General features: G+C 34.3%; 2 protein-coding genes across 7 annotated transcripts in view; one reads left to right on the forward strand and one right to left on the reverse strand.

The window, feature by feature from the left end:
• Positions 1-12,263, reverse strand: part of TOGARAM1 (TOG array regulator of axonemal microtubules 1) — a 68,584-nt gene extending 56,321 nt beyond the window's left edge. For all 3 annotated transcript variants that reach the window (XM_039856548.1, XM_039856547.1, XM_039856549.1), the window contains exon 1: positions 10,034-12,263. In XM_039856548.1, the coding sequence (XP_039712482.1) occupies positions 10,034-12,079 (2,046 nt within the window). In that variant the 5' untranslated portion in view covers positions 12,080-12,263. The remainder of the gene's footprint in view (positions 1-10,033) is intronic.
• Positions 12,264-12,481: 218 nt separating this feature from the next.
• Positions 12,482-25,904, forward strand: part of KLHL28 (kelch like family member 28) — a 30,715-nt gene continuing 17,292 nt past the window's right edge. The window contains exons 1-2 of one of the 4 annotated variants that reach the window (XM_039856552.1): positions 12,537-12,671; positions 13,914-13,998. Coding sequence is in view for 1 of the 4 variants with exons in the window: in XM_039856550.1 (XP_039712484.1) it covers positions 13,665-13,679 (15 nt within the window). In the remaining 3 variants the exon portion in view is untranslated. The other 3 variants (XM_039856551.1, XM_039856553.1, XM_039856550.1) reach the window with 3 other exon arrangements.

Raw genomic sequence — 25,904 nt, forward strand, 5'->3', positions numbered from 1 at the left:
TCTAGTATCTATATTTTACATTAGATTTACTCTGTAACTAATTTCTGCTTAGAGAAGAGAACATTAATATGTATGCCAGATACAACAACTAGAGGTAGTGGTGACGGGGATAAAAGGATAGTGGTAGTGTTAGAGAATGTGTGTGCGCGTGTGAAATTTTCAAGAATCTAGGAGAAATCAGTTGGGGATTAAATTTTGCTACAGAAAATTCTACAAATATTTGAAAGCAAAACATAGGACACACCAATTATTATTAACATGAGAGGCCTTTTTTGATCTCTCTTAAAGGTAGTCAAATGGTTTTTCATCAGGATAAGCTTTAATGAACTAAACAATGAATAAAAGGAAAGGGAAGTGAGTTAAAGAAAAATTAGATATATTTTGAAAGAGTTATGAGTTAAATTTATAAAATGTGAAACAGTCTGTTTAGAGCATCTTTTGACTCTAGGAACATGAGACAGAGTTTGTGGTCTTTAAAGTTAATATCTAAAAATTTAATTCCTTTAATTCCTTAGAGTTATAGTAAATAAAAGCATTATAAAAGGTAAGTGTCACACTTAATATTAACAATGATTTGAAATTCAGTCTTACCTACTATTTTAATCTTGCTGTTTATTATCCTTTAACCTTTACATTTGATTTCTCGTATATTTTTCAAAAAAAGGTCATAAAATGAACTAATGCATTTTATTTCAGCTTTTGGCAAGGGGTCTAAAAACACAAAATAGTTTAATTCTATTTTGGTCGACTTAGTAACAAATTATCAGGAAAAGGCCTTTTAATAACTAATGCTCTCAGAAATCACTTATACTACTGCCTTTATTGAACTACTAAACTTTATCTTGATCTCCAGTTTCTGGAGCCTTTGATCTTCTACAAGTTCTTTCCGGTTTTACTTAGACTGCAACCTTGCCCATTCATTAGTGGTGGTCATTAAAAAATTTATTCCAATTACCTAAAGTCACCTTCTGTAATATCTTTGTGTGCTTTTTTTCAAATCACTTTCTATGCACACTTTAAGAAAACATAGTTGTGAAACTATACATAAAGTTTTAGATGCCATTTCTGCACTTAACATCATAGGAAAAGTATTTCCCATGTGTTACGATCTCTCATAAGAGCTATAAACTTTAATTGCAAAAGTAGTAACTGCTTATTGTGAAAAAACAAAAATATAGAAATAAAATATAAAATGAAATTCTTCTTTGGCATCCCATTTCACTAGAATCCTATTAATAAATTCTGTCAAACTTGTCTTTTTCTACATGTCTTTTTCTACTCTTCAATAAGCTATTTTTAAAAAATAAAAATAGGTCACAAAATACTCTGGTAGTAAGTACTCAGCATATTGCAGACATCCTTTCATGTTAACCTACACATATCTTATTTTTTTTAAATGGTTGCCCTGTATTCCACATTATGGATGGACTCATAGTTCCCTACTAATGGACATTTTCCATGTCACAACTTTTCACTATTACAATCTTGTAGTGAACATTGTTATGCACATATACTGGAATTGTTAGGTCTAAGGATATAAACTGTTTTTAAAGGCTGCATAATATTTTTTTAAAAAACACACAAACATTTTATTTATTTATATTTTATTTCTTTTTCCCCCTCCTCCCTCCCCTCTGGTAACCACTAGTCCATTGTCCATGTCCATAAGTTGCATAATATTCTATTGACTAGATATACCATTCTCCTATTATGGAACATTTATTTGGGTTGGTTCAAAAAATTTTTTAACATTAATGAATAAGTTTCAGTGAGAGAAATGGCATATATCTGACTTAAGATAGTAGTGCTGATAGAAGGAGACTGGCAGACCTGGACTGTCATATACATTACACGGCTAAAATATATTTTCTTAAAACAACTAAAATATTTTCTTTGAAATTCTTAGGCTTCCTATACAAGGGCAGGATACCCAGATTGCACTCTTTGCAACTGTCAGCTAACCAGTTTACCCATAAAATGTGCAAATAAGACTTATATTGTCTCTAATATTTTTTCCTTTTCTCATTTCTGGCTTTTCTTAATTTAGTCTATTAGCTGACTCTCTTACATGTAAGAAAACAAACTGCAAAATAATAAACTAAATGTTTCTGACTCCTTGTTTGATGTTTATTTCTAGAAGTTTCACTAATATACTGCCCTTCTGGGTCCTATCATGAGACTCAAACGCATGGCCTGAAAGTGCACCTTTTCTGAGACTTGGACCCTTGAGTCCTCAGTTAACCTTTCCTCATATAACCAAATAAACAATATGGCTCACACAGTGAATCTGATTCTGGGCAAAGCCTGCTTCTGGTTCTGATTTTGACTGAGCAACATGGACAATAGTTTGTTTACACACAGATGGCAGCAGTGGTGGAAATAAGTTTTGATTTTATAGTCTAACTATTCAGTGATTTCTGCTGGATGGCATTACCCTGTTCAGGTGGCAGCTGACAAAGAATCTGGAATTTTGTTTCCTTATTGGTGTGTTCCATTTATGTTTGTTTTAAACTTCCTCCACCAAAAACTTAAGATTTCTTTCATGTTCACTTATTATAGGCCCAATACCTGTCAATATCTACAAAAATCAAATTCTTATACTAAAGATGAAAGGCAACAAAACCTGTAACATTCAATGTTCAGCTTTCTTCAATTTTTCTAAATAATTAACTGCAAATTAGCATTACTTTAGAATTCTAAAACTAAAGATACTAAAGAAACAATTACAAATTAAGCAACAAAACCCATTAACTCTGACCCATTAATGGTCAGCTGACCCATTAATGGTCAGCTTTCCTCAATTTCTCTAAATAATTAACTGCAAATTAAGATTACTTTAGAATTCTAAGGCTAAAGATAGTAAAGACACTTAATTATAAATTAAACAAACTTAGAAAAATGATAGTTTCCAAAAGCCAAAACAAGCAATACTTAATAGTTTTTAATATAAGTATGATATAATTATTTGTGCAAACTTGAACTCATCTCTCAGGAAAAGCCTAATTAAATTAAAAATCTTAAATTTCCTATACAAGTTCGGAAGTTACAAGTTAGATAAATTTAACATCACTCCTTTTCAAAATATAAAATTATAAAATCGTGTCAATTAAATTGTATAATATCACTATGAAAAGAATCAATTCTTTTAATGCCAGAAATCTGACAATGCTTAATATATTAGCTTATGTTGTAATTTTCAGACCCTTAGTTATTCATAAGATCTTAAACTAATATATAATGAAATTAATGAAAAATCTTTAGAACCCAAACAATTTCTAATAATAAAAATGCAAACCATTGGTCACCAAATATGTTTTTAATTTACCCTTGTCTCATACATTATAGAATAGCCATCAAACAGTTTAAAGGATATATAAATACCTTTGGATGTTAAATACATGTTTATTTTGCCACTTAAATCATTATAAAAAAGATAAGAAATGTGTACTCATGAAGAGAATGAAAGGATAGCTCTTGGTTACTGACTTTTAGTTTTTTCTGCATCTGTGAGGAAACAAAAGTTGGTTTTTCTAGGTAAGGTTGTATTTAATAGATACAGTTAACACAGCCTTAGGTAAAAAAAAAAAAAAGTTACAGGGAAATAAAAATATATATACAAGGTAACGAGTATGTTTTGTCCATTTATCAAGGGAACGGCTGTAACTTTTTTAAGATAGTAAAATCAATATAACATATACATTACTTTGTTTAATGTGCTTTTAAGGTTTATTTTTTTAATGTATTTAAAATTATTTTTAAGTTTTTAAATAGATCACCTACACAGAATAGATATGCTTTGGAGTTGCTCATGATTTTGACAAGCATTAAAAATAAATGTTTTTCAAATTCTTCAAGCAACCCAATAAAATTTTAAAAAGAAAATTAATGACTACTTATTGGAAACAATCCAGCATCCAAGGATGATCTCACGGTTTAGGATTAAGTTCATACCAAATACATTAGTGTGACTTAATAATTTTAAGTTTCTATTATCTTTAAATTTGTCATATTGGTATTCTAAATCTTTCCCACATTCTTCAAATCCCTGATCCTCTTATTTTCCCTTCTCATCTTGCTTCATAGTTTACCAGAATATGGAAGTCTAATGTTAGAATCCTGCTCTCAAAATTGGTTCACAAATCAGCAGCATCAGCAACACCTAGCATAGTAGACTAGTAGTCTCAGATCCCCTTCCAGACAAATTGAATCAGATCTTTATTTTAACAAGATCCTGAGGCAATTCATAGGCACATTAAAGTTTGGTAAGCACTGTTCTAACGCTGGTATCTTCTGTCTTTTGACTTACACACACACACATCATCCTTTTTGCTATCTCAAATTTTTTCTGTATCTTAAGTCATTTTTGTTGTTTTTCCTTCAGTTCTAGAGGAAAAGACTTCCTCCTTTGTTCCAAAGCTAATCTCTATACCTGTATTCATGACTCATTCACTTATTTAGGGACATTCCTTGCCTTTCTCTCTCAAATATGATTCTTGAGTATGATTATAGGGAATAAATCATACATATCTTGCACGTCTAACATCTACCACAGTACAAAATACAGAGTAGGCATACGGAATTCACAAGTGTCTCCTTTCTCTGCCTCTTTCAAATCAAGTGTTTCTTATTTTAAAATAAAACACAGGAATAATTCATCCTGCTAAATCCTGCTATATCTCGCTTGGTCTTTTCTTTCACCGAAAAACCCTTAGTTATTTTCTCATTTAACAGATATTTGTTGATACTGATTGTGGACACAGCATCATAGTTAGTACTATTACAAAGACAAAAACAAAAACAGTCCCTACTATCACAGTGCTTACCATCACTGAGAAGAAAAAAAGACATGGCTCACATGTACTAAATATCAAAAGAAGAAAAAATACTATGTAGTACTTTAAAGAGTAGTCTGTAAACTCGCACTTGGTTTTGCACATAGTAAATGATCAAAAAGATGTTGAATAAATGCTTATTGCCTGTTTCCTTATCAACTCATCTCATAAACTTTTAAATTTGGTCTCTGTCTATAACATTCTTCTAAAACTATTCTTTTCTATGTCCCAATGACCTTCCAATAACCAAATCCTCTTCCTTGAAAAAACTACAGACCTAGTAATTACATACACATAAAGCAAGTATGCTTCTTTTTAGAGACGGTTACTGACTCTTAACTACACTGTAGAAAATCTGTTAGGAAAAGTATAGCTTATATGGTAGCCAGCTAGTTAAACCTGATTGCTTGATCTTACTAACCCATTAAAATACTCATAAAAACAAAGAAAAAGATGCAAAGTTAGAACATCACAGGAATCTGGTTATCAGTCTATATGTCAGGGACCAAAAAGAATCAACTAAATGGTAGAAACAAAAACAGAATTAAAAGTCTAAATATTCAAAAGTAAGAGAACAGTTAAACAGACCATGCTATTATACAATCTAATATTAAACAGTCATTAAAGATCTTGCTACAGATCATTCAATGTTAAAGAAAAAAATGTTCACGCTAAAGTAAGTAAAAAGGGGAGAGTTTCATGTATGGAAAAAAAAATCTATACCTATATACATAAATTGAAATGATACTTGAAGAACAAGCAACAAAATATTCACTGCAGGCCTTTCTTAGTAGTAGGATTGCTGAAACATTTAAATTTCTTCTTGGTACATTTTTATATTTTCCAAATTTTCAATAATAAGCACATATAATATTTTACGATCAGAAGGATTATCAAGAGGAAATTAAGATAAAATTAAAAGTACCGAAAATTATTTTATAAGTAGCAGGTTGAATATATAAAAACAAGTTGAATATATAAAAATTATTTTATAAGTAGCAGGTTGAATATATAAAAACAAGTCATGCTTTTCAGTTTTTGTTCTCCTCAATTTGTCCAGCATTTAACAGTACTGATATCCTTCTTAAAACTCTCTACTTCACTTCTAAAACCTTGCTCTGTCTTGGTTCTTTTCCAAATCTTAGGCATCCTTTCTCCTTGCCTTGTTTGGTTCTATCTCCTATTGCTATTCCCTAAATGGGGATGCATGCATGCTAAGATTGAGTCTTCAGCACTCTACTCTTCCCTATATGCCCTTCAACAAAGAGCCCATCCATTCTCACAGTTTCAGCAATTAACTTCTCAGTATGTGACTTCCAAGATCTAAATCTCTAGTTCTTTCCTTACCTCTTGAATAGTTTTCAAACTCAACTGGAATAGTTTACCTTTCTCCACCTAAAATTTATTTCCCCCAAATTAACTTCCTCTTTTAGGATCTTCCTATGTATATCCATGAACTATTATGCATTTTGTCAGCTCATTCAAATTTTAGCTATCCCTCTTTCTCTACCTCTCTTCAACACTGTCACTAAATCTTCTGAAATATCTCTTACATTCATCACTTTCTTTTCAGTCTCATCCAGACACCCTGCCAATCGCATAAATATCAGCACTTCACACCTATAGTACAATAAAAGTATAATTGATCTTGTCTCTAGTCTCTAGCTTCTCTAAGAAATGCATTACTGCCATTGTGATTAATTTTTCTAAAACACTGCTTAAAAAGATAAATAAAACAAAAAACAAATAAACAAATAAATAAGCCGCCCTATAGTCACAAATCACTGTCTAAATAACAGGCTAAACTCTTGAGACTGGTATTCAAGAGTCTCCAATCTAGGCACTGTCTGCTTCCCTCTTCTATAACCGTGTTTTCTACTACTACACTACAAAAATCGTACTTCTAAGCAAACTAGTCTATTTATCTTCAAAACAGAAATATGTAATTTAAACATTTATGAGTTTTTCTGGAAGCTTTGCTGTTTAATGTCTGTCACCAACCAATGTTACATGTGAACAAGATTAACAGTAGACTGCAAATGTTACGGCAGAGCCTGGTCAATAGCCAGTGCAAATCAATCCAAGGGCCACAACATTCTGGAAAAGGCAAACTATGGAGACAGTAAAAAGATCAGTGGTTGCCTGGAGTTAGGGAGGGAGTGAGAGAGAGATTAATAGGCAGAGAATTGAAATTTTTATGGCAGTAAAACTATTCTCTATGATATTTTAATGGTGGATATAGGACATGGATATATTTGTCCAAACTCGCAAACTGTAAATCCTAATGTAAACTATAGACTTTGGGTAATAATTATGTGTCAGTCTAGGTTCATCAATTTTAACAATGTACCACTGTGGTGTTGGCAGTGTGGATGTTTATAATGTGGGAGGCTGTGCATATGTAGGGGCAGGGGAGTATATGGGAAACCTCTGTACTTTCTGTTCCAATTTTGCTGTGAACCTAAAACTGCTCTAAAAAATGTTTATTAATTTAACTATATATAGACTTTATATGATGTACTCTACATACACTTTAAAAAACTGCACACATAAAAATATTTAAATATTTAATACCTGTCCTTTAAGATAATTTCTAATGCAGTTCTTTTACAGACTATTTCTGAGCAAGAAGCTGTAACTTAATTTACGAGATGTTTTAATTTCACCAAAGCATCTTTCAAAAGCAACATATGTCTACACTGGAATTTCAGAAATGGACTTATTTTCAGATTTCTGGTGCTTTCGCCAGCACCAGAATCTTCTTAATACACTAACATTGCAGACTTGATGTGTAACAGGCAGTGTTATCATCGATGTTTAAAGAAAATCATCCACTGCCAGCTAATGTTTACAACACATGAAAATAACCATAAAACTAGATTATGTGAATTATTTTTTAAAAATTGACAAACTCTGAGAGGGAACACTAAGTTCACCTCCATCCCTTTGTGGTCTATCACAAAAAGTATGAACTACTTATTTGCAAAAATGATCTCTATACTCTGCCTCTGCCTACATTTTTAGTAGCATCTTCTACTACTTCCTATCAAATGCCTTGTTCAGCTATGCAGAAACTCACCATTTCGTATTAATTTGCTATGTGTTTTCATAATTCAGTGTCTCTGAACATATATTCATTTGTTCTGAAATTCACCAGGCCTCATCCACACTTAGCAAACTTTTTCATCTTTCATCACACTATTTGAATCATAATCACCCGGAAAACAATTAAAAGTTTGAACACAGAACTTTGACTATGAGATAATTCTAAGCAGAAAAGAAATTGCAAAGAAATCTTGAATTTTATCTAATGGGTAATTAATTGTTATTAGTGTAATTATTTTTTGTGTATTGTAGGATACAACATATGAATAAATATAACTGATGTTGGGAACCAGAGTTTTATTCTGGGAGAATAGAGATACAAATAAAACTAAAAAAAGATAGAGAAGAATCACACAGTGCTGAATTTGAATCAGAGGTATCAGTATGAATTCATTAAAGGAAAAAAAAAGGTAATCTCTGGTTCTGTCCCATGAAAGGGCCAATCAGCGATGGTAAGCAATAGCAATGAGCACATCTATATCCAAATTTTGGCTTTTAAATTCCACTCTTCATCTAAAAAGCAATTTTAGGGCGCTTGAAAAAAAAATGGTCAACACCAGGTCTGGAGCAATAAAAGTACAAGGTAAGCCTGGGCATCATGTTATGTTTAAGTTAAAAAAGTGTTCAAACACTAAAGAGTCATGTCAAAAGACATAGGAGCCAGCCATCAAATCCGAAACTATTTTAGCATCAAAAGGAATACTGATTTAAATATTACACATAGAATTAAAAAGAATGCTGGGTAACAGATATAGGAGAAATGCTAGAATTAAAAAAAAAAGTTACCCTTTTTTGTATCTCCCAATGTAATAAATGATGCAGGTAAGAATCATTGATGGATGCTAAGAACAGTGGGTGAAAGGTTATTGCGGTATTCAGAGGGTCTCAAAGTATCATCCTACAGATCCTGTGCTAATTATAAAGAGGAAGATAAATGGCTACAATAGAATGATCTGGCTAATCACCAGCTTAATCGAAGTGAGAAAATTTAGCATCACCAATAGTGGGACAGCCTGGTATTACATACTTCATGATGTGATGTCATGTGAAGTTAGCAACATCTTTCTTATGCAATATTTCTGCTAAAACTGTTTACGTTGAATGTAATCATAAGGAAAACAATCAGATAAATTAAGAATGTGGGAAATTCTACAAAACTACCCCAAATTCTTTTCAAAACACTCTGTCTAGAAAAAACAAAGAAACAAATAAGCGGCCATACTATTCTACACAGAAGAGATATATTATCTGCATAAATTTTGATTGGATCCTGGATAAGTTAAACTACTATAAAAATTGGAGAAATTTAAATACAGGCTTTATGTTAAGATATTACTGAATTACTATTTATATTCTGAGGTGTGATAATGGTATGATGGCTATAAAGAAGAATGTCATTCTTAGGAGATATATCCAGAAATATTTAGGAATGTAAAGATCTCAACACTACTTTCAAATGGTTTGGCAAATATGGAGTACGCACGGCAATATAGCAACTGGTAAGTATAGATGGAGTATGTGGATATTCATTGTACTATTAAGTTACCTGTAGACTTAGAATTTTCAAAATAGAAATGGGGGCAGGCAGGAAAAGTCAATTCAGATGTCACACCTGCTCAGAAGGCTTTTTTGACTTTTCTAATAACCTTTTTTTTTCTAATTTCAGTATTCCCACAAGAGTCTTTATATTTTTATTTTAGCTCTTAACAAACTTGTAACTACCTTATCCCTGAACTTTGTGGAACCAGTCTCATTTTCATTCCCAGAACTTAGCTCTTCATCCGGCACCTACTAGGTATTCAGTGTTTGTTGTATGAAGGAGATAACTGATACACCAAAGTAACAGGCCAAAACTGAAATCCTGGCATGGTCTATATCACATTGTTCTTAGAATTTAATAAATCCATCAAACAGAAAGCCTATTAAACAATCCTATATGTTCTGTACCATTATAGTAGATACTCACATTAGAATTTGAATTGATTTAAAAACCAAGCATAACAATCCTAAACAGCCTCACCCTTAACTCATTACAGGTATATTTTCATTTTAAATTCTTTCAGTTTCAACTCAAGGAAATTAGAGAAGATGCATACCTGTTCTATATCCTTGGAAATGGAGGTCTGGTTTTCTCCCATGACTCCTGGCTGCTCATTTTCCCATGGTAATTTATTTTTTCCTTTTCCTGCACTTAATACCCTTCGGGTACAGATAGTTGGACTGTACGATCCATAAATTTGCATGCTATCCCTCGTGTGGTCACCACAGTGACAGTGTGCACTCTGAGTTCTGTTACCAGCCAAAAGCCAGTCTGTATCTGCTCCATGTGCCAAATGGCTTGACCTACCCTGGGCAGATGATGGCATGAGCATTGCATACTCCACAAATCCCTGTTCTGTTAACCTTGGGAGGGTTTTCCTAGCCAATCTGGCCTGCACCGCATTCATCACTCCATCTCCATTATCTTGCAGTTCAACAGTATCCACAGCTTTAAAAAGGATGCTGGTTTTACCTGAGCCCATTGATGATGCCAACACAGCAAAGGCTTCAAGAGCTGCTTGGCGTACCCTGCGTTTGCTATCTACAAGAGCTGGGGCAAGATCAAAAGACAGTTTGGGTAGGTCAAAATCCTCACTGGGATAGGTCAGGAGGGAGCAGATGCAAATGTTCACCACCTCCTCTCTTACTCTGGAATGCTTATGTTTGAGATGTTCCAGGAGTAAACAAAGCACCTGTTGAGGACCTACTTCCTTCATTAGCTTGAGGAAAATTTTCATGTATTCCTGTTTGATCACCAACTTGTTGTCTGCCAGCACTTTGACAGAAGCTGCTATAACTGGTCCCAAGAAGTGTTGTACCTGCTCTCCAAGGCGAATAACCAGTAAATGCAGAACCTGAAGCGTGCCATGGACCACCCTGAAGTTTGAATCGTCTAACAAATTATACAGCAAGCTAATGAAACTGACAAGGCTTGAATGAGGGGTAGAACTAGGGTTAAACCGTCCCATCACTTGTTTCAGTTCCTCAACGGCCTGAGTCCGGTTCTTATAGTCTTCCTGATCTAACAATCTTGAATGCAGTTCCTGAGGAATAATCCCAAATTTAAGATTGCTGTTGGAAAGAGTCACTGCACAGGGAAGGGGATCTTCAGGAAATCCAGAGGCTTCAAGTTCCAAATAGTAAGGTACTTGACTGCCAAACTGGGACTCCAGGCGGCGATTGTATTGTCTCCTCAGGGCAGACGGAAGGCGAGAGATATAGGATTGAAACCTCTCTTGGCCAAGTCGCTCCCCAATTTGCTGAAGTGCAGAGAATGCTGTCTCAGATTCTTCTTCTATCTCCTGATCGCCAAGCTTTCTGGCTAGGGATATTATCACCTCGGTAAGATCTAGGCCGAGCAACAAATCCTCAGGAGTAAGTAAGATAGGGAACAGTAGTGCTGTGGAAGCCCTAAGCCGGGCATCGGTACTTTCCAGTCCTTGTTGTATAAGTGTTCTCAGCACCTGTCCAGAACTACGTTTCAGACATATGTGTAGGATCTGCAGAGCATCTTTCCGCAGGGCTGGATTCTCTTCTCGTAAGGAGACAACTAGTTGAGGCAGAAGAGCTAAGCTAAAGGCCTCTTCCAACTGGCCTGCCTCCCCCTGACCCCGGAGAACGTCCGAGAGGAGTTGCAAGCAGAGTCGCTTCTCATCACTACCTCCTTCCACAAGCACTCGGCCCAGAGCACGATACAATGCTTCCTTACGTCGGGGGAAGCCTAGTCGACCGCCCCGCCGCGGCAAAGCAGCCTGCAAAGCCTGGAAGGCCTCAGAAGGATCTGGCGCAGTCCGGAGGAGTTGAAGGAGCCGAGTCTCCTCTTCATCTCCCCCTGACGAACCACTTCCAGACCCAGACCAACTACTTGAGATTGCCTCCGCGGGCATCAAGAAGGTCGCGGCCAGAGGCGAAGGTGTCGGGGGGCAGGAACCGTGGTCTCCAGCAGCTCCCCGGCAGCAGTAGTTTTTCTCGCCTCTCATGGTGCCCCTACCTCGACTATCATCAGTCCCTGGGGCGGAAAGACGACTGCGGCTCTGGAGGCGACAGGAACATCGGGCTGGAAGGGGCGGCAGTAGGAGCAGCGCGGAGGGCACAGCCGCCATGCAGGGTCGTCAGGTGGCGGAGACTAGAGGAAACCATCGTCTCCGAAGGGCTTGATGGAGCCCAACCTTCTTGTTCCTCTCCAAGCCCGAGCTGCAGAGGAAGAAAAGAAATAGCTTCAGTTAGGTGCCAGACCGCCCCCAACTCCAGGAGCCTTCGGCAAAATGGCCCCCGCCTAAGCCCCCACTGCTACCACCGGGCGTAACCAGGGGCGCCACGTGACCAAACCGATCGCTTCCATGGTGATGTACCCAGCTTGGCCCTCTTGACCCGGAAATCAAACTGCTGTGGTGGATGCTGGGTCGTGTAGTCCACGTCAGGTGTTAAGGTTAGGCAGATGGCTCCTGGAAAAGGAAGTGAGAATGTTGCGAACGTAGCAAACGTAAGGAACGTATCTAGAGCGGAGAGAAGGGAGTGTGCAGGGAGGAGGGAAAAGCATTAGGCGGAAGTGACGATATCCTCGTTTAGGGCGGAAGTTCTCTGCCCCACCCGTAAAGATTGAGATTTGACTAGAGGCAAGAGAGGATCTTGCCCGGGCTCCAGTTGTCCACGGCTCCTCCTCCTGTCGCTTCCGGCGCAATTCCTTGGACTCAGGTATTTTTCCTTTAGCTATCCACCTGCGGCGCAGGCATTGGCTGAATTTTGCGGGAGTGTTGCTGGTGCTAGAGTGGAAGTAAAGAAATGAACGGGAGTAAGTAGGGAGAGAGGAGACATCTTCTTGTGCAGGACTCGTTAGTAAACCGCGTTGTTTTCTACAACCCTGAGGAAGTGCGATCCTTTCCCCCTGCCGTCCGCTTAGTGGGGCCGAAGATCTGGATCAAGGCCGAGCTCATAGCCTGTGTACTTTAGTTCAGATCCTGGTCTTTTGGACCCTTACTCCAACCCCCTTTCTCTACTTTGCTTAACCTCCGGCCATGGAGAGTTAATGATTTTATGTCATTTTTCCTTACCTTCCTCACTTCAGGTTCCTTGAAAACGTACTTTATCTGGAGATAAGTCTGTTTTTCCCTGTAGCTAACCGCCTCTCTCTTATACGTTCTCAAAGTCTACTGCAGTTCCTCTGTGAGACTCACCCCTTCCCTGCTCTCTTGCTCCCTCGCCCCAACCTCCTTGCAGGATCCTCAGGATTCTCTACAGCCTTTCTGACTCTTGGAAATGGAGATTGCAAAGAAAATTTCAGTTACTGTAGAAGTTCTCGGCATCATGGTCCTAAGAATTCTGCCCTGTAGATGTAAGGCCGATAATAGGCATTTCCTTGTTTTAGATGAACTGTGAATTTGGTGAACATTTTCTCCTTGTAAATGAAACTTAAGCGGACACAGTTGAATTGAGATGGAGTGTCTGATGTAAGGCTGGTGTAATTCTTTGGAGTGTAGACGAGAATTTTTTTGTTGTTTTTTGAAAGAATAACACAATTGCTTTTGAATGACCCAATGAGAAAAGTGTGTTATCCTTTGAAGTCTCCAAGTTATATGCACTTCAAATACAAGTTTTCCTGCCCTACTCTGTGCCAAAGGGGATATCTCTTCGATACATTTTTAAGTCTTAGAATAATTGAGTCACGTGTGCCAAACCACTTTATAAGTGATGTTGCTGGAAAATGTAAGTTTAAAAACAATTTGTGTATGTTGTCTTAAAGCACAATTTGAATGTCATGCGTTTCTTTTTTTCTTTTGAGAATAAATGTAAATAAGGCTTGTGTAAACTTGCATTCTTGTTTGGGTTTTAAGTTCTAGGTTTCTTCATAATTATTCATTTGCCTAAATTTGGCTTGGCTCTGTTTCAGTAGACAAAAGAAAACCACTTTTTTTTTTTAATTTTTATTTTTTACATTAGGAGCAGGATAAGTAAGGGAAGGGAGTGAAAATCAAGAGATGGTTGTAGCAGTTGTCAGTGAGAAGGAAGATCTCATATTTCCAATGTAAGAATTTCAAATTTATACCGTTACTCATGTATGCTCAGACTTCAGGAACCCAGTGCAGTCTAAACTAAATAAGAGAATGATGTACTCATTAGAATGTGCACATTAGAATGCCGGTTTATGTTGGAATAGAAGAGAATCCTTTCCATCGATCAGAATTTTCAGATTGAAAATCCAGCACACTCTTTCCTGTATCCAAGAACTTTGAAATAGAAAGTAGAGGTTGTGTGGTAATCATGGAATCAAAGAAAAGGAACTTGTAAAGTCTTGAATGATATTCATCATCAAAGTTATGGTAGAAGCTTAAGAATTATCCCTTCTTTCTTTAGAAAATGCTTCTCAAGGGGCTTGGATACTTAAACCAATCAATTATGAAGTCCTTTTTCTTGGAATAAAGCAAGATGAATCTTCATTTTGACCACTTTTCTCAGGGCCTTGTTGATCACTGTGTTATAGGTTGCAATTTATTTTATGTCTGTTACATTTAATTTCCTTGATGAAGACATGGAAGATGCATTAGTCTCCATGGTGGATGTTTAGGAAATGGGATCTTAACAGCATCACATATCTTACTAATTATTTTAGGATTATTTTCTGGAAGATAAATCTCATCCATTTAGTGTATATTGTGTTTATTTCTATTACAAAGCAGATTTTAAAAAATTTTTCTTGAATTCTAGGAATCCAGGGAATTCTAGGAGTTGTGTGTTGACTAGAAGAGTCTTTTATATTGAACCATAGATATAGGATAAAAAAATTAAATTCCAGAATAGTGGAATACACTATTAAGTGTATTAATAGTACATCTTTGAAAGTTGAAAGAGGGTAATTAAGGATACATTGAAAATAGTAAATTTAGGTAAAACAAGTTAAAAATATCAAAGATTTCAAAAAAGATTATTTAAAATAGTGGGTTACAGGAGTGTTTGTGATATGTAAACTGTAGTTTTTTTCTGTGTTCTTACTCAAGTTTTACAGATATTCAGGAATTTTGGAAATCATGGTGAATTCTGTAAACTATTAAGAATTTTGTATAGTTTAAGAAGTTATTATGAAGAAATGGTATGCAAATGAATGGTGCTATTAATATTAATAGTAATTATAATACTACCATTTATTGAGTGTTTGTTATGTGCCATACACTGCTAAGTACTTAATGAATTTTGATTCATTTAATCCTTAAAACAAATTTTCGAGGTTATATCTTCTACATTTGTACTATGGCACATTTTATGGATATTTCCATTGGAAAGTAATCGGACAGAGAAAGTAAGATTCAAATTAGTCAATTTAGCTACTTGGAGTTTTGGAAAAGTTTTGGTGAGGGAGAGTATTGAAACTATAGGATAAAATTAGCTTTTTCCATTATTAGTCATTCATGTCTTTTATTATGTATTATTTGATTATATATATTTTAATCTTACATTTTGAGTTTCTGTTCTGAACCTTTTTTAGTTTCTTGAGTCAAAACTTTAATAAGATTAAGAAATTATGAAGTTATTTTCACACATGTGGGATTAAACAGGTTTTCTTGATATATATCAGTGATATACTTTGAATTGCTTAGGTTTATGTTCCAAAGCCATTATGCATTTCTGACTGAATCGAAACTATAATTTTAATCCAATTTTTGTTGCATTTTAAGCACTAATTTGCATAAGTTAAAGGATTTCACATTCACTGTAACAGTTTTTCAGTGGATGGGTTAATTATGTAATTACAATTTTTACTAGATGTAGTTAGTAATGGTTTTGAGGACTTTCTTCTGTATTATTCCTGAATCCGTGATATAATGATTCATATTATAACAGGCTCTAATTTTACTTTGTTTCTCCAGATATAATGAAAGTCAATCTCAAAAGGAAAATATGTCAACTTGTGCCATAGGCTCACTGATAAAATTAATGCCATCATTAGTTGAAATCTGTAAGGAGAGTTTAACTGTGGGAAAGAAATTTAAGAAAACAGTTGATATGATACAATATTCTCTTAAATTTAAAAATCACATTTTTTACAGAAAAGTATATGTGTTTTTTTGTTTTTTTTAAACCTCATTTCTCTTCGCCATTTATTTGCTTTCCTTGTAGCAAATAATTGCCTCCCAGCTGATTTCAGCACCACTGTGTTGTAGCTTAGGTGTCAATTAAGTAGTTACTAAACTCACAGCTTGACCTTTATTAGCTTTGCTTCAGAACCTAAAGTTGTGACGCTGCTGTGTAGACTCTGGAAAATTTAATTTTTATCTAACGTTGCCTTCATGTTGTGGATCTTTATGTAACAAGAATGTGATTAGAAGTGAAGCACAATACCATTATCTTTTAAAAACTTTTCAAATAGATGCCATTTATTTAATATTGATTAATCCAGTTACTTGGGTTTAGAGTACTCCTAAATATATGTTTTATGGTATTAAAATTAAAAACAAAAAAAGTATGGCAGGGATATGGGGGAAGAAGAATCAATCCTGCTATGATATAAAAAACAGAAGGGAATAATTGTTTCATGGGTCCCTCTTTATTTCATCTTAAAGCTCCGATGTACTTTTGTAACTGATCTACATAGTATATGTATATTTTATATGTATGTATGTGTATATGTATATATGTGTGTGTGTATGTGATCTATCCTTTTTTGGGTTTCTATTCTGCACCTTTTTGGTTTCTTGTTTGAGTTAAAACTTTAATAAAGTTAAGAAATTATGAGCTCATAAGAGAGGCAGTATAATATAGTATTTAAGAACTCTGGAGACAGAGTGCCAAGGTTTAAATCTTTCCTTGGACTTCATTTCTCTGTTAATGAGAATAATAATAACAATCTCTATTTTATGGTGTTACCCTGAGGATGAAAGGAGTTAATACATATAAAAAACTTAGTACATTATGATAGTCAAAAGTATTTTAGATGCTCTTTATAGCGTAATTTAGTCTTGTCAGGAATGGTAACAATTATAGATAGCTTCAATAAATATTTTAAGCAGGTCAGCACTGTTCAGCATTGTAATTTTTTAAATGTAATATGTAGGGAACATTGTTCTAAAATTAAGAAAATATTATAGTCCCAGTAATGTCTGTTACTAATTTGTGATCTTATTCATTTACACTCTCTGAACGTCAGATTCTTCATCTGTCTGATGCCAAGTTTAGTGCCTTATATATATTTTTTCTTTTTCCTGAGTAAAATTTCAAAAACACGAAAAAGTAGTACGATGAACCTTCATGTATCTGTAACACTGTCATCAACTCATGACATCATCTGTACCTCCTTCCACTTCCTCATCCTATATTAATTTGAAGCAAATCTCAGATTATGTTATCTGTAAATATTTCAGTTTGTATTTGTAAAAGATAAAAGCTTAAAAACATAACTACAATATCATTGTTCAACAACAAAATATAACAGTGATTAAGATAAACAATAATCCAGCCAGTATACAAATTTCTTGTCTCCTGGTGTATGTGTGTGTACATATGCATGTATGTGCACACACCTGTATTGTTCATATGTTGTATTTGGTTAATACGTCTTTTAAGTATATTTTAATCTGTAGGTTCATTCTCTTATTTCTCTCAGTTTACTGTCAAAGCATCTAGATTAGTTATTCCATTAAATTTCTGTCAGGATGTTTTTGCTGATTGCATCCTTCTGGTATAGTTTAACATGCTTTTTCTGTTCTCTGTATTTTCTTGTAAATTACTAGTTGGATCTATACTGTTGACCACATGTTTGATATTGGTGTGTGTGGGGAGGGGTGCAAGAATATTTATAGCTCATATTATGGCCTTCCATCAGAAGGCCCTGATGTCTGGTTGTCTCTTTTTGTGAAGTTAGCAATACTTTATAATCAGTGCCTACCTCAATTTATTCATTAAGATTGCAAAATTCTATTAGTTCTTCTTTGACTACCTGGAGTACTTTTATAAAATGAAATCTCTCATCTGTTCGGTAACCTGTTGGTACACTTAGTATAGGAAATGCTCGATTCTTTCCTTTTAGTTACTGGGTTTCAAATAATGAGTCGGTTCATTAGCATCCTCCAGTGGTGATCAATTAGGACTTTTTAAAAACCATATCATAATTTTGTCATTTTGAACTCATGGATTTAACCATATCTAATGTGTTTTAATCGATTGCAGTTATTGATGATGATCAGTTTGTTCCACCTTTAAGTAGTGAGAGCCTATTCACTTTGACTCCTGTTTTTTGTGGCTTTAGTCATTGATAGCTTTCTTATTACTTAGTGTGTAAAGATTCCAAATTCATCATGACATTTCTGCCCCAGGCCTAGAATCAAGCCATTTATCCAAGGAGTTATGTTCCCTTGGAGGAAAACAATATTTAGGGACCAATCTGAGAACTAGGAGTGCTTTCTTCTACTGGGTTGGTCATAGTTTCTAGCCCTTTTCAGTAGACAGAGCTAGGTAATATCATATGTTTTTTCCTTAAAATAATATTATATATATTTTATACATTTGTATATCTCTTATGTATTTCATGTTATATATCTAAATTTATTAGTACATATAAGTAATGTTTCTATATTTTTTTCTGATATTTTTATTCAAAATACAAGGTTTATATTTAATGTTTCAGTCTTACATTTTTATCTCCTTTCTCCCATTCTGAGAGTCCTAGATCACAGTGACCCTAGGGATGATTGAATTAGAAATGTCTTGTAATCATGAATTTGTGGCAATGCTCATGTAAGTTTCAGAATACAAATAACATTTCCACCAATAATGTGGTTACTAAAAAACAGTGTAAGATTTTTTTTAGGGCGTATCCCACAAGGGATGGTATATTAAATTACTGTTTTAAAGTTATTTGGAATGGTATGGCTAGGCCACTAACTCGATAAACGTTGGGTCCCTTTGCTTCCTTTTATTTTCATATTTCTTATAGGTTATGTTTTTAAGATTTAATTTTGTTTTATAATTATGTAAAATATTTGTCATGTAGTAAAATCTATAAAATAGGGTATATTCAAAGACATGTAGCTTCTATATTCCCTTCACTCTGTTCCTTTTCCTATAGGTAACCTTTTAAAAATATATATTATTTATGATTTCCTTTTTTTTTTTTTATAAGGGATATGTATATTTGTAACCTCTCCTTTCTTAGATAAATGGTGACATACTATAACACATTTCTCTTCCTTGCTAGAATTGGGAGGTCCCTGCAAAGTAGTATACAGAGGTGCTGCATTACTTTTCACAGCTGCGTCGTACTCCCCTGTGTGGATGTCCCATAGTTTTTTTTCACCCATTCTTTTGTTGGTGGACATTAGAGTTGTTTTAAAAGTCTTAGTCAGTTGCCTGTTGGTCTCTCAAATATGAAACTAAGAATCATAAAGTGTTATTCTTTTGCTTTGACAAATAATTATTTATGTATTTGTCTTTATATACTTTATATACTTTTTTCCAAGTATATTTTTTTAGGATAAATTCTAAGAAGTAGGGTTGTTGGGTCAAAGGGCAATGCAAATGTAATTTTGTTAGATTTTTGAGATTTACCTCCAGAGTTCTTATATTGTTTAACATTCCCACAGCAATATGTGAGAGTGCCTGTTTGTAACAGCCTCACCAACAGAGTATATGATCAAGAGAGAATTAACTCTATGGAGTTTTAATTTATTTGATTATAAGTGAAGTTGAACAATTTTTTATATAGTTAAGAATCATTTGCATTTTTAAACCATATGTTCCTTTCTTTATAGCCTGTTTTTTTCTGTAGGCCTAGACTCTAGACTATTTTAGAAATGTTTTATGTATTACTATATATGTACATATGTTGCAAATATTTTTCTTAATTTTATATTTTTTCTTTGCTTATGATACCTTTAGCTATTCAAAATTTTAGTGTAATAACTTGATCTGTCTTTTTACTTACTGGTTCTGTATCATAGAAAACTGTGCCCCATATTAAATGGGGAATTCACCCCATTTTATTCTAATACCTGTATGATTTTATGTTTTACATTTATACCTATGGTCCATTAGGAATTTATCCTGGTGTAGGTATGTGGAATGGATCTAATTTTATCTGTTTTCATATGGCTATTTAGTTATCCCAACACGTTTATTTAAAAGTCCCTCTTTTCCTCATTGATGTTAAGATGTTGCCTTTATTATAAATTAAATTTGCATATGTTAAATTATCTATTTCTGTATTTTCTATTCTTCTCCACTGATTTGTTTCTCCAAACCAAACATTCTATTTAATCCGCAATGAATTTCACAAATGACAAAGTTCAGGTTTAGAATAAATTATTTGTGGGGCGGCTCCATAGTGTAGTGATTAGAATGTCTGTTTTACATACAGAAAGTCCTAGGTTCACGAAGACTTGAACTCAGATCTCTCTACCTCTAAAATTCATACTTTTACTTACTATTCTGTTTTCCATGGTACTTGCCCTTCCTTCTGCAGAAGGTTGTTACTGAGATTAAAAAAAAAGTGTAAAACTGAATAAGATTAGGTTTTGAAGATTAGAAATTATTTCTTTGAGTTATTTTTAGCTATTTATGGGTAAATAGCTGAGACCTAAGTATAGTCCCCAAATATAGCTGTAATTTATAATTTTAAAGAAGTTTCAGTTATAGTTTATAATAATTTTTAAACAGTTACACTTGTGCTGGAAATATTTTAACTGGTTCTTAAACATTAGCATGCATTAGAATTGCCTGGAGGTCCTAAAACACTGATTGTTACTCCTTCCTGTCTATGTAGTTTCTAATTCTTTAGATGTGTGGTTGGGTTCAAGAATTTGCTTTTCTAGCAGGTCTCAGATGATACTGAAGCTGCTGGTAAAAGGATTATATTTTGAGAACCATTATTTTAAAGCTCTCTGAAAAGTTAAAGTTCTGTGAATTTCTCTTAAGTCAGATTTCTTGAGAGGGAAAGAGATCAAATTAAAATTTTTAAGAATGATGGTAAACAAACCTCTAGTGTAATTCATTTTAAGTTCCCTGATTTTACTTTGCCCTTTTAAAGTTTTTAGTTTGAATTGTTTGGTTTAAGCACCAACAATAGAATTTCTTTACTTAAACTTTATTCTCAATAGTTTTTTTTTTTTTTAATTGTAAGGATTTATTTAATCAAAAATCTACTCGAATCAGGTAGAATCCAGTATAGCAGATAGAAAGGAGCTATATCTCTTCTCAGTAGTTCTTAAAGGATGTGAAGATTATTTCAGTTGTATCCAGTACAGTGATAGAAGTTATGTACAGGTGTTCTTTTACAAAGTCATCTTTACTGGTATCCTTTCTTTGAATGGTTTTTAAAACTTCGATCCTTATTTTTTTTATTTGTATGGGCGTAGAGGAATGTGAGATAAAGGAGAAATATTATAGAGGGTATAAATGTAGGGGAACAGCTTCATCGTGGCACCCTCATGACCTTGCACGTGTCCACATAGGCAAGAGCTTAGACTGCGGGACCACAGCTTACCTGTGTCTTGGAACACCTTGTGATTCTGAACTATGAGAAGATCGGAGACCTTTAAGGAGCTGCTACAAGGCCATCTCCTATTTGCCTCTCAATCACCCCTGAGAATCTGTTTTGAGAGTTTCTCTTTACCTCCTTGTTGTGATGAGGGATGGAGCTTTTGTTTCCCCCATTCAGCAGAATAGAGCTGCAGAGTATAAAGCTGCCTAGCCATAGTCTAATTTGGATTCTTTGTATTGCTGTCATCTGGGCCCCTTTGTTTGGTGTTAACTTTTTTAGAGTGTGGGACAAGGATCCAGGGAGCTTAGTCTTCTGCTTACTCTTCTTTTCACTGTCTGTAAGTAATAAACTATCTAAATTTAAAAGTGGCATTTTAATGGTATTTTTAATTGGTTAAATTTGCCTTGCCCTAGTTGTATATGTTCACTTGATAGTAAGTAAGCTTCATTTCTTTTTTGGTAAACATGGAAGGGAGTCACATGGGCAAAAATCAAACCTTTTTAAGGATGATAATGATAATGATAATAACAAATAGCATCTAACAGTTATTGAATACTTATGTGTACTGTTTTGTCTTTATTTTACAGATGAGAAAACTCAGACTTTAAGATCACTTTCCCAAGGTCACATAGCTGTTAAATAGCACAGACAATATTGTAACCCTAAGAGCCTGATTGTAGAGCCAAGTCTCTTAAAATTATCCAGTCCTCCATAGCTGAATATGTGTTTTATATATATAGACATACATATGTGTGTGTTTTATATTTTGCATGTGTACATAATTTGTGTATGTATATTTGCAAATCAGTATTATATCATGCTCTCATATGTTAATGGTAATTTACCAGTTTTGAACTGAATATACAAAAATGAGTTTAATATAAGGATCTATCACTGTATGTTTCCTATTTATGCTAAAAGTGAATCTAACCAACAACTAATTTGATTTGAGAATCAACAGTTCTGCAATACTTTGTGTAGTCTAGGATGTCAGTGGTATAGTGTGGATTTCTTACCTAATAGTGGGAGATGGTGCAACATAGAAAGAATACCTTTTAAGCAGACAACTTAAAAAATTCACTAGTAATTAAATAACTTAGCAAAAGCTTACTAAGTGATGGGCACTATTCTAAGCACTTTATCTGTATAAACTCATTTAATCCTCAAAACAACCAAATATTATAATATTATTATTGAGTAACTTTCACCTCTTGGTTTTTCCCATAATAACTGTTAGATTTCTTTTTTTTCTCAGAGTCAGCATCTTCAGTTCCATGACCCATAAGACAGGTGTTATACTTTGCTTAGTTCTTAAAGGATGGTACCCAAAATCTGTACTCTAAATGTGGTCTGACATTTCAGAGCAAAGCAAAAACGTCTCCTCTCTAGTTCTGTATGTTATAGTTCTACTAATGCAGCTTAAACCTACGTAAACTTAGTATACTAAGGTAGTACTAAGATTAAGTAAAATCTATAAGCCCTTTAAACACAGTCTACAGATGAGTTTTTTCTTTCTTATTTTATACTCGTATAATTGTTTTGGAATTGTATAGTTGTTTTGGAATCCACTATGGAATCTTAACATTTATTTCTCTTAAATTTCTTCTTGTTAGAAGTCAGTTCTTTTGGATCCTTGTTTTGTTATCCAGTGTTTTTGCTGTCTTTTGCAGCTTCATGCCAGCTGCAAAATTAACACATATTTCTTTTTCCTTCTTTACAATTTCATGGATAGCAGATTCATTCTTACAGTAGAGCTTAGCAACCTGAGCATACAACTTTCTTTCCTTATTAAGTTGAGAACTCTCACTTTTTCCCTTAAAGGAAGCACTTTACAGCTTCTCTTTGGCATATTTGAATTGCCAGTATCACTCACTACTCTTGGGCCTTGGAGCCATTATTAAGTAAAATAAGTGTTACTTGAACACAAGTACTGCAATACCATGACAGCTGATTTTGTAGCCAAGACAGCTACTAAGCGACTAATGGGAAGGTAGTGTATACAGCATAGATACTCTGGACAAAGGGATGATTCACATCCCAGGTGTGATGGAGCAGGACAGCCCAAGATTTCATCATGCTATTCAGAACAGCAAGCAAATTAAAACTTAGGACTTGTTTGTTTCTGGAATTTTCCATTTAATATTTTCAGATTGCGGTTGACTGCAGGTAACTGGAACTACAGAAAGTGAAACCACAGATAAGGAGAATTATTATATACCCTGCCCAAACACAATAATTTCATCCTTTATCAACATCCCCTACCAGAGTAGTATATTTGTTACAGTTGATGAGTCTACGTTGACACATCATTATCACAATTCAGTATTTAACTTAGGATTCACTCTTGGCGTTGTACATTCTATGGGTTTGGACAAATGTATAATGACATGTATCTACCATTGTAGTATCATAGAGCAATTTCACTGCCCTTGAAACCCTGTGTACTTGGGTTAGTCAATCCTCCCTTTCCCCCACTCCTAGAAACTATTGATCTTTTTACTGTCTCCATTGCTTTACTTTTTCCAGACTGTCATATAATTGGAGTCATTTAGTATGTATGTAGCCTTTTCATATTGGCTTCTTTCACTTGGTAATATGCATTCAAGTTTACTGCATGTCTTTTTATGGCTTGATACCGCATTTCTTTTTAGCACTGAATAATATTTTCTTTATGTACCACCATTTATTTATCCATTCACCTACAAAAGGATATTTTGGCTGCTTCCATGTGTTGGCACTTATGAATAAAGCTGTTGTAAACATCCATATGCAGGTTTTGTGTGGAAATAAGTTTTCAGTTCATTTGGGTAAATACCAAGGAGGGCAATTGGTGGATTATATGGCAAGAGCATGTTTTAGTTTTGTAAGAAACCATCAAAGTGTCTTCCAAAGTGATTGTCCTATTTTGCATTCCCACCAGCCATGAATGAGAGTCCCTGTTGCCCCACCTCCTCTCCAGCATTTGGTATTCTCAGTGTTCTGGGATTTGCCCATTCTAATAAGTGGTATGTCAGTTTAATATGCAGTTCCTTAATGACATATGATTTTGAACATATTTTCATATGCTTACCATCTGTATATCTTCTCTGGTAAGGTAACTGTTAAGGTCTTTCATCCATTTTCTTTTTTAAACAGGTGGTTCATTTTCTTAATGTTGAATTTTAAGAGTTCTTTGTTTATTTTTAATAACAATCCTTTATCAGATGTGTCTTTTACAAATATTTTCTTCCACTGTGTGGCTGGTCTTCTCATTCTCTTGACATTGCCTTTCCCAGAGCAGAAGATTTTTATTTCAGTAACATCCAGTTATCAGTTCTTTCTTTCATGGATTATGCCTTTGATATCATATCTAAAAAGTCATTGCTATATCCAAGGTCATCTAGATTTTTCTTTTGCATTATCGTCTAGGTGTCATATAGTTTTGCATTTTACATTTAAGTTTATAATCCATTACGAGTTAATTTTTGCGAAGTATGTAAGGTGTGTCTAGATTCATTCTTTTTACATGTAGGTATCTAGTTGTTCTACCACCATTTGTTAAAAAGACTCTTTTTCTCTGTTGTATTGCCATTACTGCTTTGTTAAAGATCAGTTGACTGTATTTATGTCGGTCTATTTCTGGGCTTTTATTCTGTTCCATTGGTTTATTCTTTCACCTGTGCCACACTGTCTTGATTATCATAGCTTTATAATAATTCTTAAAGATGGATAGTGTCAATTCTTAGACTTTGTTCTTTATTATTGAATTGGCTGTCCTGGATCTTTTACCTTTCCATATAAACTTAAGAATCAGTTTGTGATATCCACAAAATAACTTGCTGGGATTTTTCTTGTGATTACATTGAACCTAGAATTCAAGTTGGGAAGAACTAACATCTTGATAATATTGAGTCTTCGTATCCATGAACGTGGAATATCTCCATATTTATTTCTTTGATTTCTTTCATTAGAATTTTATAGTTCTTGCATAGATTTTGTATGTATTTTGTTAGATCTGTACCTGAGTATTTCATTTTTTTGGTGTTAATGTAAATGGTAATATATTTTTAATTTCAAATTTCACTTGTTCATTGTCGGTATATAGGAAAGTGATTGCTTTTTGTATATTTTCCTTATATCTTGCAACCTTACCATAATTGTTTATTAGTTCCACAAGTTTTTTTTATCGTTTTGGATTTTCTACATAGCCAATCATGTCATCTGCCAGCAAAGACAGTTTTATTTTTTTCCTTCCCAATCTGTATACTTTTTATTTCCCTTTATTGTCTTGTTGCATTAGCTAGGTCTCCTTTTTCAGTCAGCCTTCTTACTTTATATATCCACTTGCTTTTCCTGTTTATTCTTCACTTCTGGATAACATTCTCCTTGTTTATTCTAGATAACATTCTTCTTTTTAAATCAGACAAATGAGAGTTGAGAGAGAGATGTTTCACAAAAACAGCACACTTAATTAAACTAATTGCATG

This window comes from Pteropus medius, unplaced genomic scaffold (assembly GCF_902729225.1).
Source record: "Pteropus medius unplaced genomic scaffold, Ma_sr-lr_union100, whole genome shotgun sequence".
Classification (NCBI taxonomy): Eukaryota; Metazoa; Chordata; class Mammalia; order Chiroptera; family Pteropodidae; genus Pteropus; species Pteropus medius.